The sequence below is a fragment of the Papaver somniferum genome, chromosome 4 (assembly GCF_003573695.1).
Source record: "Papaver somniferum cultivar HN1 chromosome 4, ASM357369v1, whole genome shotgun sequence".
Taxonomy (NCBI): domain Eukaryota; kingdom Viridiplantae; phylum Streptophyta; class Magnoliopsida; order Ranunculales; family Papaveraceae; genus Papaver; species Papaver somniferum.
The window spans coordinates 23,280,207-23,294,317 of record NC_039361.1 but is presented as its reverse complement, the minus strand read 5'-3'; the positions used below and the strand labels follow the sequence as shown (position 1 = coordinate 23,294,317).

The following is a 14,111-nucleotide window of genomic DNA, read 5'->3' as shown; positions in this document are numbered from 1 at the left end:
AGCCAATATTCAACACAAGCTGTCACTGTGTTCTCAGACACAAAGTTAGTACTGAAATTCAAAGGTGATGCAAACATGACCGCCTGGGTAACTGGACATTGCATGAATAAATGGTCGGCTGTCTCTTCAGCGCTGTGACACAGATGACATTCAGTAGAGACCCCATCAACAAATCTCCCCACTCTTGCTAGAACCCCAATACCATTGTGAAGAACCCTCCACATGAACATGTGTATTTTAGGTGCTAGAGGCTTGGATTTCCAGAACAACTTCCACGGAAAAGAAGAATCATCGAGGTAAGATGACTCACCTGCGTTTAAGCTCAGAAGTTTCTGGTATGACTGCGAAGTAAACATCCCACTAGGTGTATACCGCCATATCAATCTATCGGTAACAGACTCCTTGTTGATATAGATGTTAATTATTTGGGAAGCAACAAATGGTGGGAAAGTGTCTTTAATCAATTGAGTATTCCATTTACCTTCTCCCGAGAGTATGAGATCACTGACCTTGCTGATGCCATTCGTACCATTTGGTGACAGCGGCTGTGTGTAGCCTGAAGTGAGGGAATCCAAGGATCAGACCATACATTAATGTTGCTCCCGTCGCCAACTAGCCAAATACAGCCATATTTTAAATGCTCTCTACAATCAAGAATAGCAGCCCATGTGCTCGAGCACTTTTGAGGTTTTTTCATACTCCAAAAACAACCATTTCTCATGTATTTAGCAGCGAGCAGTTGACACCAAAGAGAGTTAGGTTCAGAGAGGAATCTCCATCCAAGTTTAGCTACCAATGCTTTGTTCAGATGCTCCAACGATCTCAACCCCAGTCCCCCCTTTTCCTTACACACATTGAACCAACTCCAGTTAAGAAAATGCATCTTCTTTTGGTCTTTCGCATGTCCCCACCAGAAATTTCTGATTGATTGAGTAAGTTTGCGAAGAACAGTCTTGGGAAGTAATGCAGTAGCCATGTAATACAAAGGAATAAGAGCAAGAACGGATTGTATAAGAACAGTTCTTCCTGCATGCGATAAGTAATGTTTTATCCATCCTGCGAGTTTAGAATTGAATTTTTCAACCAAGAACTCATGAGAAGAACAGTTATGATCAGGTTTAAGAATTTTGATCCCCAAGTATTTGTCTTCTACTTCCATTTTCTTGACTCCCAGCAACTGAATAACTTCCTCTTGTCTTGTTTCCGTACCGATTTGCTAAAAAAAACAGCAGACTTATTGTAATTGACCTGCTGTCCCGACCACCGTGAGTACTGCTGAAGGATATTGGTTACTGCTTGAATAGTATTACTATTAAGAACCCCAAATAATAAGACGTCGTCAGCGAACATCAAGTGGGACACAGATGGAGCCCATCTATTGAGTTTGTACCCTGAATATAACCCTTCAGATTCCATCTTTTTCATTAAACAGGTGAGACTCTGGGAGCACAATATAAACAAATAGGGTGAGAGGGGGCAACCTTGTCGAATTCCTCTCTCACCACAGAATAAGCCATTAACAAGAACAGAAAAAGATGCAGTCGTTACACAGTTCATAATCAAATCATGTGCTTTATCATTAATGCCAAAACTGTGAAGGACATTACTAAGATAGGGCCAATCCACTCTATCATACGCCTTACTCATATCTAGTTTTAGTGCAAACGAGCCCAAAACAGAATTGGAGTGATTCATAGAGTGAACTAATTCCTTGGCTGCCACAATATTATCCAGAATTTGCCTTCCAGGAATAAAGGCTGACTGATTTTTATCGATAAGGGGATCAAGCAATGTACTCAGTCGACAAGTAATTATTTTGGTGACTATCTTGTATAAGACATTACATAATGCAACAGGCCTATAGTCAGATGGGCTCTCTGGGTTTTTCACTTTGGGTATAAGGATTAAATGTGAGTGGTTGAGGTAGGGATGCATATCTGAAACAATCTTGGATTAGATTCACCACCGCCTCGCCAACAATGTGCCAACACTTCTTGTAAAAAAGAGCCGGGTATCCATCGGGTGCAGGAGCTTTTAGCGAACCCATCTTTTTTATGATGTTAGTGATCTCGCTTTCTGTAGGTATCGCAGCTAGAGACCTGCATTCATCCCTATTCAGTCTTTTATCATTATCCAACCTGAAATTTTGAGAACAAACAGATGTATCTTTAGAGAATATTTGTTGGAAATGAGAGATTAAGACTGATTTAATTGTTTCCCCATCAGATATCCAGTTGCCATCATCATTCTTTAGAGCAATGATTTTGTTTCTACTCCTTCTCTGTAGGACCGAAAGATGAACATCTGAGTGATCTTATCAATGTTAGGAACCCACATGTTGTGATTCCTTTGCTCCCAGAACATTCTCTCTCTTTAAATCAAAATCTTGATCTTGTCTTGAACAATTCTCTCTTCTTCTCTAATATCGTATAAGTGAGCCTCAGATTGAATGTCAAGAAGATTTTGTCTCTCAGCTTCCAGTTCCCTAGTGACATGCCCAAAAGTAGATTTACTCCACTTAGTAAGATGTTTACTCAGAGTTTGAAGTTTTCTAATAGTGTCACCATTGCCGTTATCCCAACTCTTCTTAGTCTCCTCCAAGAACCCCGGATGTCCAGTCCAAAAATACTCGACCTTGAATTGTTGTCTCCTTTTTGGTGGTTTTCTTAAGGTGTTGAGAAGGATTTGAGCATGGTCGCTATATATCCTTGGAAGATGTAGGACAGCAGCTTCAGTGAATTGCAGTTTCTGCAGAGAATTACACATCGCTCTATCAAGACGTTCATACACCGGAGCAGAATGGATTGTTCTTCTTGACCAAGTGAAGGCTGGCCCTGCAAACCCCAAATCAATGACATCTCTATCTTGAAGTAAATTCCTGAATTCACTACAACTGATATCCGAATTCTGAGATCCACCATGTTTCTCATGAGAAGAAATAAGCACATTCAAATCACCAATCATACACCAAGCTGTCTCAATAGAAGCAATAAGATTAGACATTCTCTCCCAAAACCCTTTTCTGTTTTGGTGCGCCGGAGGGCCGTAAACACATAACAGTTCCCATCGAGGTAAGTTGAAATGAGTTTCAATAGAACATCGAATCAAATTAGAGTTGGCAGAAACAACATTGAGTTCCACATTGTCTCTCCACATGATGATTAAACCACCACTTCTTCCAATTGCAGGTACAAAATAAGATGATTCATAATCTAAGGCATTACAAACCCTAATACTGTTCTGTTTGTTTAACAATGTTTATGATAGAAATAGGATTGATGGTTTACAAGCCCTTAGGAATGATTTCAACGTATGAATTGCCGTGTCATTCCCAAGTCCACGGCAATTCCACGACATAACTAACATTGACCTTGCAGCTTTTGGGGATCAGCTGCCAGAACCCCCCTATCAGTATTAGAAGAGTGAATGTGTACCTTAGTTGGATAATCACAATCCATCGGTGTACCATGCCGTTTTGAGCCTGAATGTTTGAACCCTTCATTAGAACTAGAGATTTTATGTTTTGAACCACGAGCTGCTGTCTTCCAGGGTCGAATTGAGATTTGATTAGATGAAGAATTAGGGGTTGGGGGTGAAGGTGCTGATGGGAAGGGAGAATATGGTTGTGGGGTAAGAGTGGGATTGTTGGTAATAGATGAAGAATTGGGGGTTGGGGATGAAGGTACTGACGGAAAGGGAGAAGATGGTTGTGGGGAAGGAGTAGAATTGTTGATAGGAAGAGTTGATTCAGATTCAGGTATTGTGATGGTGTTGGTATCTGAAATTGGTTCATTACTGTACAAGGCCAGAGTAATTCCACGGTTAGAATCATCCGAGAACTCATTTGTTCTAGGTTCTTCAGGACTATTGTTGAATTGGATTTGGACCTGGACTATTGTTTTGACGTCAATATAATATATTCAGTGGGACCCTTTAAATATAAAAGTATATTAGAATAATGAAAAAGTAGAAGAAAATGGAGAATTTATATATATAAAATTATTCGGAGATAAAGAGAATATCGCCCGAGATAAAGAGAATATCGCCAGCGATAAAATCTCTATCGCTCAGCAAAGCGATAGAATCTCTATCGCTCACTGGAAACTCTGTCATGTGTGCCTATATGTTATTCCTGACATATAGGCATATGAGTTTCGCAGTTTGGCATACCCGTAGTGGGTGCATATATGGCAAAACTTGATGTTTGTCATATGCATAGGAATAGGCCTAACGAGCTAATTTTAGGTCTTGCATTTGTTGGTGAAATCCTTGCGAGTAGTCAATCTCCAGTTCGTCGCTATCCCGGGAGAGAGTAGGACACTGTCTCATCAAGTGCCCAAAAAGACCACAGTAGAAACAAAGCTTCAGCAGTTTCTCATATCTAAGTTGTGCATCGATAACTCTTTTTGATGGGAGAGTTACCTTAATAGACTTAGGAAGAGATTTGGTAATATCTATTTTTACTTTCACCCTTGCATATTTTACCCACTTATCAGATTCACCTTTAGGGATAGGGTAAGGAGTGCTAAACTGAGACGCTAGGTTTAAAATGCAGTGATTTCTACTCATAAAAAACAAAACGGTTTTTTTCTTTTTGTTTGCTTACTCAATGTTTCTATTGATCTTACTCATGATTCAATTTTATACACACTGATACACGTGATTGTTAGTTATTGAAGACTAATTATTATTTCCTAAAGTTAGTCGTGGTTATTTAGGGAAGCGGTTTCCTTAACCGGTTAGAATTCTTGGTGGCCAAGTTTGTAACCCATATAAATAGGTAATTAGGCCTTGTAGAATTGTATTGTGTAGAAAACGATTAAGAGATCGGTGAGAGATTTCTTGTATAGATTTTAGGTCTAAATCTAGGGTTTCGTTGTGAGAGCATATTGGTGAGGAACAAGAGACAAGGTTATCGTCTCGGGTAATTGTTGCGGTGTAACCAAGGGTTTGCTGAGATTCACACGACGCTGTAATCGTTTTTCTTCATAGTGGATTTGAGTTGGTGCGGCTCAAAGTGGACGTAGACAATATATACAAGTTGTATGTATTGGTCGAACCACTATAAATCTTGTGTCTTGTGAGTTGATTTATCTTTTTCGTATTATTATGGTTGCTTGTGCTTGGTTTACTTATTATTCATCATAATATCTCAAGATCCATTATTCCGCGGTTGTCAGTGATTATTCCCTAAGAAAATCCTAACAACTGGTATCAGAACCAGGTTAGAGCTTTAGGGTTTATCGTAGTACGATTTGAGTGGGAGTTATGGGTGATAATAGCGAAAGTACGGTAGCTAGGGTTAAAGTTTTTAATGGAAAGAACTTTGCGTTTTGGAAGTCTCAGATGGAAGACTACCTATATGAGAAAGACCTTGCTGATCCATTGGGTGGAGTTGTGAAAAAGGGAGCACGCAAAGACGATGAATGGACAACTCTTGATCGCAAGTGTGTAGCCGTGATCTGTAGATGTCTAACGGAGGAAGTCTACAATAACGTACAAGAGGAAACTAGTACGAAGGATCTTATGGATAAACTTGAAAAGTTGTATCAAAAGTCATCAGCCTCGGGGAAGATTATGTTGTGTGAACAATTATTTAATCTGAAGATGCAAGAAGGCGAAGCGATTTCAGCACATCTTGGGATGTTTACATCAATTATTTCTCATCTTTAAAAAGTTAGTATTACTTTTGATGATGAAGTTCAAGCTTTACGGTTGTTGTCGTCATTACCAAAGAGTTGGGAGACTGCAAGGACAACCATAAGCAATTCAGCAGGGAGCGAGAAGTTGAAGCTTGATGATGTGCAACAAAGGTTAATTGTTGAATAGGAGAGAAGAATAGAACAAGGTTATGTTTCTAGTTCTTCAAGCTCGGCTTTAAGTATGCATGAAGAAGATAGAGGAAGGAGTTCAAATCGGAACAATAACAACAAATCTAGATGGAAGTCTAGAGGAAAGTCAAGGGGAATATCTCAATCCCAGACTAGAGGTGTTGTTGAGTGTTGGGCGTGTAAGAAAGTAGGACACTTCAAGCGCGATTGTCCGGAACACAAAGGTGCTAATAATGGTGGAAACAAAGGTAATCAAGAAGAGGTCAACGTAGTTGCAGCTGCGGAACCGGTGAAGGTCCTTGTTGATAACAAGAAGGTGATTAGGGAAGGTTTTCTACTACTCTCTGAGGACAAGCAAGATGAGTCTTGGATTATAGACTCGGGAGCTTCTTTTCATGCGACGGGTGATAAGAGTATTATGATCTCTTATAAAGAAGGATACTATGGCCAAGTATTATTAGGTGAAGCATAAAGCATGCGACATCATTGGTTTGGGTGATGTGATCTTGAAAGACAATGGTTCGACATGGAAATTGAAGGATGTACGACACGTTCCAAATTTGAAGAAGAACTTGGTGTCTGTGGGCCAAGTTTGCGATGATGACTGTGAAGTTGTGTTAATGAAACACAATTGGAAAGTAAAGAAAGGGGCTATGGTATTAGTTCGTGGAGTTAGAGTCAATACTCTATGCCGGACTTCAGATGGAACTACTTTAGCAGTGACTAGTAGTGGTGAAGACACTAACTTATGGCATAGAAGATTAGGGAACATGAGTGAGAATAATATGAAGATTCTATGTTCGGGAGGATATCTACCTAAGGTGAAGTCTGTTGATATGAGTTTTTGTGAAGACTGTATTCTTGGAAAACAAAAACGGGTTAGTTTCAGCAGAAGAGGAAGAGACTTGAGAAGTGCAAAATTTGATTTGGTTCACACGGATGTATGGGGACCAATTGATGTTGCATCTCACAGCGGATTCCAGTATTGTGTCACCTTTATTGATTATCACTCAAGGAAGGTGTGGCTTTACTTCATGAAGAATAAGTTTGAGGTGTATGAAGTGTTTAAGAAGTGGAAATCTTTGGTTGAAACAGAAATTGGTCTGAAGTTGAAGTGTCTAAGGTCAGACAACGGTGGTGAGTATGACAAAACAGAATTCTTACAGTTATGTGCTACAAATGGAATTCGTTTGGAGAAGGCAGTTCCAAGGACACCACAGGAGAATGGAATTCGTATCCAAATAATCCAATCAGAATTCTACCAAGTGATTAAACTTGTTGTCTATCTTTCAAGATACGAATCTTACAAGAAACAAGCCTTGTAATCGATTAAACTAGTGACCCATTGATGTTTGTATAACAACTATCCTTTTTTACACATCTCTCTTGTTAGTGTTCCCTGGCATTATTCCGACATTTATCTGATACGGGATGTTTCTTTTCTCTATTTCCTTTCTGTAAGGATTTTCGTGATGCTTTGGTTTGTTAGTTTTATAACTGGTCTGCTGATATTTATAGGAAGAATCAATAGCTATGAGCCGTCAGATTCTCTAAGCCCTACTAGTATTAACGGTGTATGAGAGAGAAGCGAGGGATTCCATATCCCTCTCTCTTTATACTAGTCTAGTTTCTCTCTATGACTTTCAATTAAATATTTTTAACATTTAAATAATTATCTTTTCAACGGTTCGAAGCTGTCTTTTATAACTTATTTGTATTTCTGGGCATTTTTTCCGGTTGTTTTCTGAGACTAAGTGTTTATGTTCTTTGTTTCCTTTCCTTTCTCTGTTTTCTGCGTTGATTTCGTGTAAGTTTTCAAAGTAGCCTGCTGATAGTTATAAAAGGAATAAGTGAGAAGCGAGGTATTCCCTTATCCCAAAATTCAGCTGTCACGTGCTCACCTTATAGGAGAGCGCCATGAGTTTTATTAAGTTTTGTTTTGTTTTAATTATACTCTAAATTACAACTAACGTGGTTATCCATAAAATATCCTCACTACCTTTTCATCTTTTGATCTTTCGAAATCACTGTTAGTCATTAGACTCTATATTCGGCCAATGAAGCTAAAAATGTTTTCCTTGGAATATGCATGTAGTTCATAGCAGATTTCTAGACAAGAATTTTTAACCGGAAAAAGAATATGATATATTAAATCAAGATAATAAAGCTCCTAAATCAATTCCTAATTCCCATCGGTATATGTTTCCAATTAAAGAAGCTTCAATGCACCATTCGTCATTACCTAATCCGTTGCCAATATGGTTGGTGATAGAAACACAATATATGAGAGTTATCTTTTTATTTTTCTAAATTACATTTCCTTTGCAGATTGCACCCAATATTTACGATTTAAATGATGCTCACCGCTCCTTAGATAATAATCACTTCAAATCAACTGTTAAGAATTTATTTTTTGCAAACAACTAGTTTGTTGTATGATTCCTCCTGGATATTTATTTCTAGTGTTGTTTGATAGCCTCAAGTATATGCATGTTCAAACATGAGCGAGGATGCACAAAAGACGGTACGGTCCGGGTTTTTTAAGAACCGAGTACCTGGATCTCCTTGTGGCCAGGGAAGGTTTTAGATACCAGTACATGTGCATGTACCTATACCTGTATGATTAGTCTGGTTCTGTTTTTTACCTCTAATTTTGATACACATACTGACATACATACACCAATATCATTGTTCTTAAAAATTTAACTACTTATGTTCTTAAGTGAACAACAATGACAAAAGTTTAAAATAAGTTAAAAATAGTTCAAAGTTCAACCTCAAGTGTTCAACGCTAAAAAAAAAATTTAGAAAACAACACTCCACTTCCATTCCATAAGTATGCGAGACTGCGACAAAAAATGAACATCGAACTCCCTTTAAATCCGGTTTCCCTTTGTGGCTTTAATTATCAATCATCTTCAAAATTAAAAAAGAACAATAAGTTAAAATATATGAACAAGAACAAAAGAGAGCAATCAACACAATATGACTCGACATTAGCATTATAACTTCTCTATCCATGTACGGGCTTAGATACAAAAGTTCACCCCTTATTCCCTAGCGATTATGCGATCAAGGAGGAAAACAGATTCCTAGAGAATATCTTACGGAATCCTTGTAGCAATAGATTCACACAAGTGTAATCGTGGAGAGATCAATACTTCAATTCTCAAGTTTACCCTCTTTTGCAAACCTATGAGAAAGTATGAGATATATATTCTAATCACCAAAATATGATAGCAAAGAACAAATCTCACAAATTAAGCAATGCATATATATAATCTATGAATATTAGATATTGCAAGTCATCTTCCGAAACAAAATTAAATTTATAAACTTTAAACATGTAGGATGATAATATCTGGAATAGCTACCGCAACACATAAAAATTACTCCAAAAGTTAGTATTCCCCCTTAAACAATAAGAATAAATTCCTACAAGGAGTTCGCTAGTAAAAAGATCCTTGAAGAAGGTTATCATCTCCGAACTCATTGTCATCAACTGGCATCGAAACTTAAGGTTTATGAATAAGAGCGTTAACTCCTTCAACCTATTTCGTTTTTGTTTGGAAAGTGCTTCTTGAATCTCGAGAGATTTCTGCAGAATGTCCTTGAAACCAGAATGTCCTTGCTGGTTTAAGAAACTTTCTCCAGGTTTCTTGATGTTCTTCCTTTTTCTCTTGAAAAACGAATCTTTCTCCTTAGGGTAAGATTTCTCTATATCCTTAATTGTGAAATCAACAAACATAGGAACACAGGTCTCCTAGAAGAAATCTTGCTCCAAGATTCCATATCTCAAAGAATTATTTTTTGAGTGTGTGACTTGTGCAAAAGCACAAATATATAGAACTTCAAGAGCACTTGTGTTTTGGAAGAATTCTAGAAATAGTGAGAGACAAAAAAAAAAGATTATCAAATCATCAAGTTCAGGAACCAACATAATTCTTTATAAAAGAGATTCACTCATGAACCAAATAACAAACTAAAAGATTAAATACATATTTCCCTTTCTTTAAAGTTTGTACATATCATTACTTGAAATATAGCGTGAAGGGAGTGTAAGCACTAGTTTCATATTAAATCTTTGAATATTCAAGAAAGAATTATACTTTCATAAAGTCAATTTCCTTGAAGATGTATGGAAAATAAATTTTGAACTTTCAGTTACGAAAACGAGTTAAAAACCATGATAATTGAACTGGACCAGATTCAATGGAGAAAGGGGCAACATGAAATTTTTTTTTTGTTTTGTTGTAATGGTATGATCTGACAAAGAATCTTAACATCGAATTTGTGATAAAATGATGGTAATTCAAGTAATAAGTCTGTTATAAAAATATGGTAATTCAAGACACAAACTAGAAAGTCTGTCCCGAAGCCCTTGGAGGTGCACATTTATTGTCTCTTTTAAGGGCACATGAGACAAGACAACACCCTTTCAACACAATTAATTTGTGTTTGGGTGAGCATCATTAAACTAACCTTTATATTCCTGCGCAGGTTTGTCAATCTTCACTTTTACTGATCGTTTAGATATTGATCTATTTTTTCCTTTAGATTTATCCTTTCCCTTGGAAACAATCACACTTGAGGAGAAGAAAGAAAAACATAGTTACAACCTTAGATGGGTTTGGCTTTTGCATATTTTTCAATCAACTAGCCCCACGTTGCAGCTTGTTGACACACCTTACTTTTTCTTTGTAGTTGAAGCTCTGTTTGATTTCATGACTTTCAGTGGTACAGTAAGGTCATGTTTGGATGAAGGAAGGTTCTGAAGCATTTCTGATTTCAGTTGATAGACACACTTGAGATATCCCTGAAACATCAGTAGTAGGATTTTCATTAGAAAGTGAAAAATCAATTATATACTCAAATGTTACAGAAGAAGGATCTTAAAATATTTTGTCAAGATTGATTTAAGTATCGCTACTATCCTAAAGATTAGATACTAAAGCCATAAGTGTCGTGCTCGAATTATCCTCTTCTTTTGAATCACACTGATCAATATTTTCATCAAGATTTGCAGCAAGACCCTTGTTGCCGGTGTATTTTCATCGATTTGGACACTCGTTAGTAAAGTGACTGAATCTTCTACACTTGAAACACTAAGGCATGTCCTCATCATCTTCATCGTTATCTATCTTTTTAGAGGGGATACGATCATGTGGCTTGGAAGATGATGATGACCAACGTTCTCTTGAGAACCGTTTATTCCTCTTCTTGAGAAGATCTCTAAACTGTCTTGTAATAAGAGAAACCGAATTTTGAAGATCTTCATCTGATAGTTCGTTAACAAGATCTTTCTTGGAGTTTCCAACACTTTCACTTATATCAAGTACTTCGGTGTTCTTAAGTACTTTAAAGTTAATATTTTTATCAGCTGTTATTTGTTGTTCATGATCAAAGATCTTTAGCTTCCCAACAAGGGTAGTAAGATCGTTTCCTTCAGTGATGGCATGTTTATGAGACTCATATCGAGCTGGTAAAGATCTCATAATTTCATCACAATATCTTTTTCAGGAATGGTATTTCCTAGTGAATAGCAAGCATTCACTACTTCTAACAACTTGTGATTAAATTCCTCAAACTAATCTTCATCAGCCATACGAAGGTTTTCCCAGTCTGAAGTTGGGTTTTGAAGCCTTGCTTCTTTTTATGCGGAATTACCTTCAAATACAGTTTCTAAGATTTCCCAACAATCTTCCGATCTAGTGCTCGTAGACACATGATGTTGAAGATCTTGGTTTATGGCATGGATAATAACATTCATCCCACCAGAGTTGTGTTTAGCATCACTGATTTCGAGTTCACTATATGTAGCTATATCTTTTGGAATAACAACTGCCCCTTCTCCGACCATTTCAAGGAAAATACTAGTGTGTGGATTGAAGCTAACAACTATTAAGTTCTCTATTCTCTAAATTATTTTAAGAACATCCCTCAATCAAATGAAAATAACATTGACTAGTTTTCCTGAGTCCAATTTTGTGCACACTCTTTTAAAGAGTGTGCACGTAACAAAATGATCCTATTGGCTGTTTTAAACCTCCCGTTAAATAATTAGTTTTTCTTTTCTTTTTTAAATTTGATTTAAATCTTAAAAAAGGCAACATGATATCTAATTGCCAAAATATAGGATCTTTAAAACATGAAATAGATTATTATGTATACTTGACTAATGTTCGTAATGTGTAAGATGGTTAATTGGGTATGGTGATGAAAACAAATCATTGAGCAACCACGATTATTTTATGAAGTTGTTTGTTTTTGTGGAAGATTAAAACGAAATGATAGGATTTACTATTTGAGTATTGACGATCCGAAGGCTGTCCACTTCTAATAAACGTGATTGACCCAATTCTGAATCATCTTCTGGAATCATATAGCTGTCAAAAGTGAGTACTCATACTTTAGATTGTATTTAATGGAAAGAAGGTGATACAACATTCTCGAGTTTTTACCGAGGTAATGTTGGTTGTTCCACAAAGGTGGATTCTAATTGGTTCAATCATTCGAAGTGATAGGGGCTGACGGTTAAATTTGTACGGCTTCTAAACTATGTTGATCACCCTTATGTTGATCTCCATCTATTTTCATGGTAAATGGTTGGATTTGAGTTTTGTGGCAGAAGTTATTCAATTTAGCGTTAATGGAGTATTTCTAAAATAAAAATGTATCAAATATTGATGGTCGTGGATTAAAGTGTTACGGGGTCAATTATCTAAATCAAATCTTATATTTCAGGTAACTTCTTGTATGTAAGATACATATACGCGGCATTATCTTTTTAAGACTTAAAGTAGAAACAATAAAAATTTATTTATTATATAACTATCTGTTTTAAACAACCAATGAGATCGATTTGTTATGTGCACACTCTTTAAAGGAGTGTGCACAAAATTGGACTCAAGTTTTCCTTAATAACAACCAGAATGTCATTAATGGTATGAAAACAATCTTTTCACTACAAACTAGGGATGCAAAACCATTTTGCTAGAAGCTTTGAAATGTAATAACTATTTTGCTAGTTTTTTTTTGTTTTTTTTTTTTGTTTTTTTTCTTATATTTGGATGTCTTGTAATAATATAACAGACAGATTAACTAAGTACCAAAATAAATTTGGTGATGTGTGCTAGGGCTTGGGATATCCATCGATATGGTTGGATAAGTTATGTAGCACTTGAAAAAAAAATTAAAAAAATTAAAAAAAATATTACTACCCTTTTGATTAGATTTTTTTTTAGATAAAAAGAAATTTTATTAATCTTAGGCAGCAGCAAAATGCCTGCCTAGAAGGTTGTCAAGATAACTTGAAACATTATATTGGACATTAACTGAAAGGCAATCTAATCTAACAGTCTTAGCAATTTTATAAGCTAAGTTATTATCCTTTCTTGAAATATAATTGAAATTCCAGGAACTGAAAGAGCTAAGCAAAAGCTTTATGTCTCTTATAATCTTCCTGTATTCCCATCTGACAAGTAAGTCATCAGAGTTTACAGAGTTGACAACATTCTGTGCATCAATTAGTAAGTTGATTCTTGAGTGTCCTTGAGCTTTAACCCATTTCACTGCCTCCAGAATAGCTGCGCATTCACCTTCCTATGGATCTCTTGCTCTATTTGCATAGGAGCCTTTGAATCCTTGTAGTTCACCTGTAGGAGAAAACAGCACCATTCAAGTGCCACAAGAGTTAGAATCATAATCAAAGGAAGCATTAACATAAATATTTACAGCATTTGTATCAGAATGAGCATTAAGAATATGATGTTGAAGAGACGGGCTATGCTGAGTGTTGATGAGTTGGCTTGGCTGACTGGAGAAGCTGATCAATTGGTGTTTAATTCTAGATACTGTGTTGTGAGCATTGAGTGTTTTTTCTTCAAAGACACATTCACATCGTTCCTTCCAAATTATCCAGCAAGCAACCATGAGTGTTTTCCTCCAATAATCCAGATCTTCAGAATTTGTATTCCTGACATCAGTGAACCATGAGATGATCCAATCTTGAATATTGTTGCAATTCATAGTAACTTGATCAATGTTGATGTTGAGCATACTCCAAACCGCTCTTGCATGATTGCAGATAAGAAGTAATTGAAATAGAGATTCTACTTCAGCTTGACATATGCTGCAGTGATGCTCAATTGAGTGATTATGCTGAGCTAATCTTTCTCTTGTTAGTACTACATTTTTAAGGCATTTCCAAATAAAAAGAATGACCATGTGTGGTAGTTTCATGTTCCATAGACATTTCCACACAGCTTTGGGGACAGAGCT

The 14,111-nt window shown here is 36.6% G+C and overlaps 1 protein-coding gene across 1 annotated transcript; it reads right to left on the bottom strand.

Moving 5' to 3' along the window:
• Positions 1-2,373: 2,373 nt before the first annotated feature.
• On the bottom strand, positions 2,374-4,113 carry LOC113272177. The gene is made up of 3 exons (XM_026522065.1): positions 4,099-4,113; positions 3,435-3,887; positions 2,374-3,240 (listed from the first exon to the last, which is right to left on the bottom strand). Exons 1-3 carry the CDS (start codon positions 4,111-4,113, stop codon positions 2,374-2,376), a joined length of 1,335 nt encoding a protein of 444 aa, XP_026377850.1.
• Between the last annotated feature and the right edge of the window lie 9,998 nt (positions 4,114-14,111).

Excerpts from the sequence above, each read along its gene's own strand:
- LOC113272177 (XM_026522065.1), bottom strand. Across the intron at positions 3,241-3,434 it reads ATTGTGATTATCCAACTAAG|AACAGTATTAGGGTTTGTAA; the intron begins GTACACATTCAC and ends TTAAACAAACAG.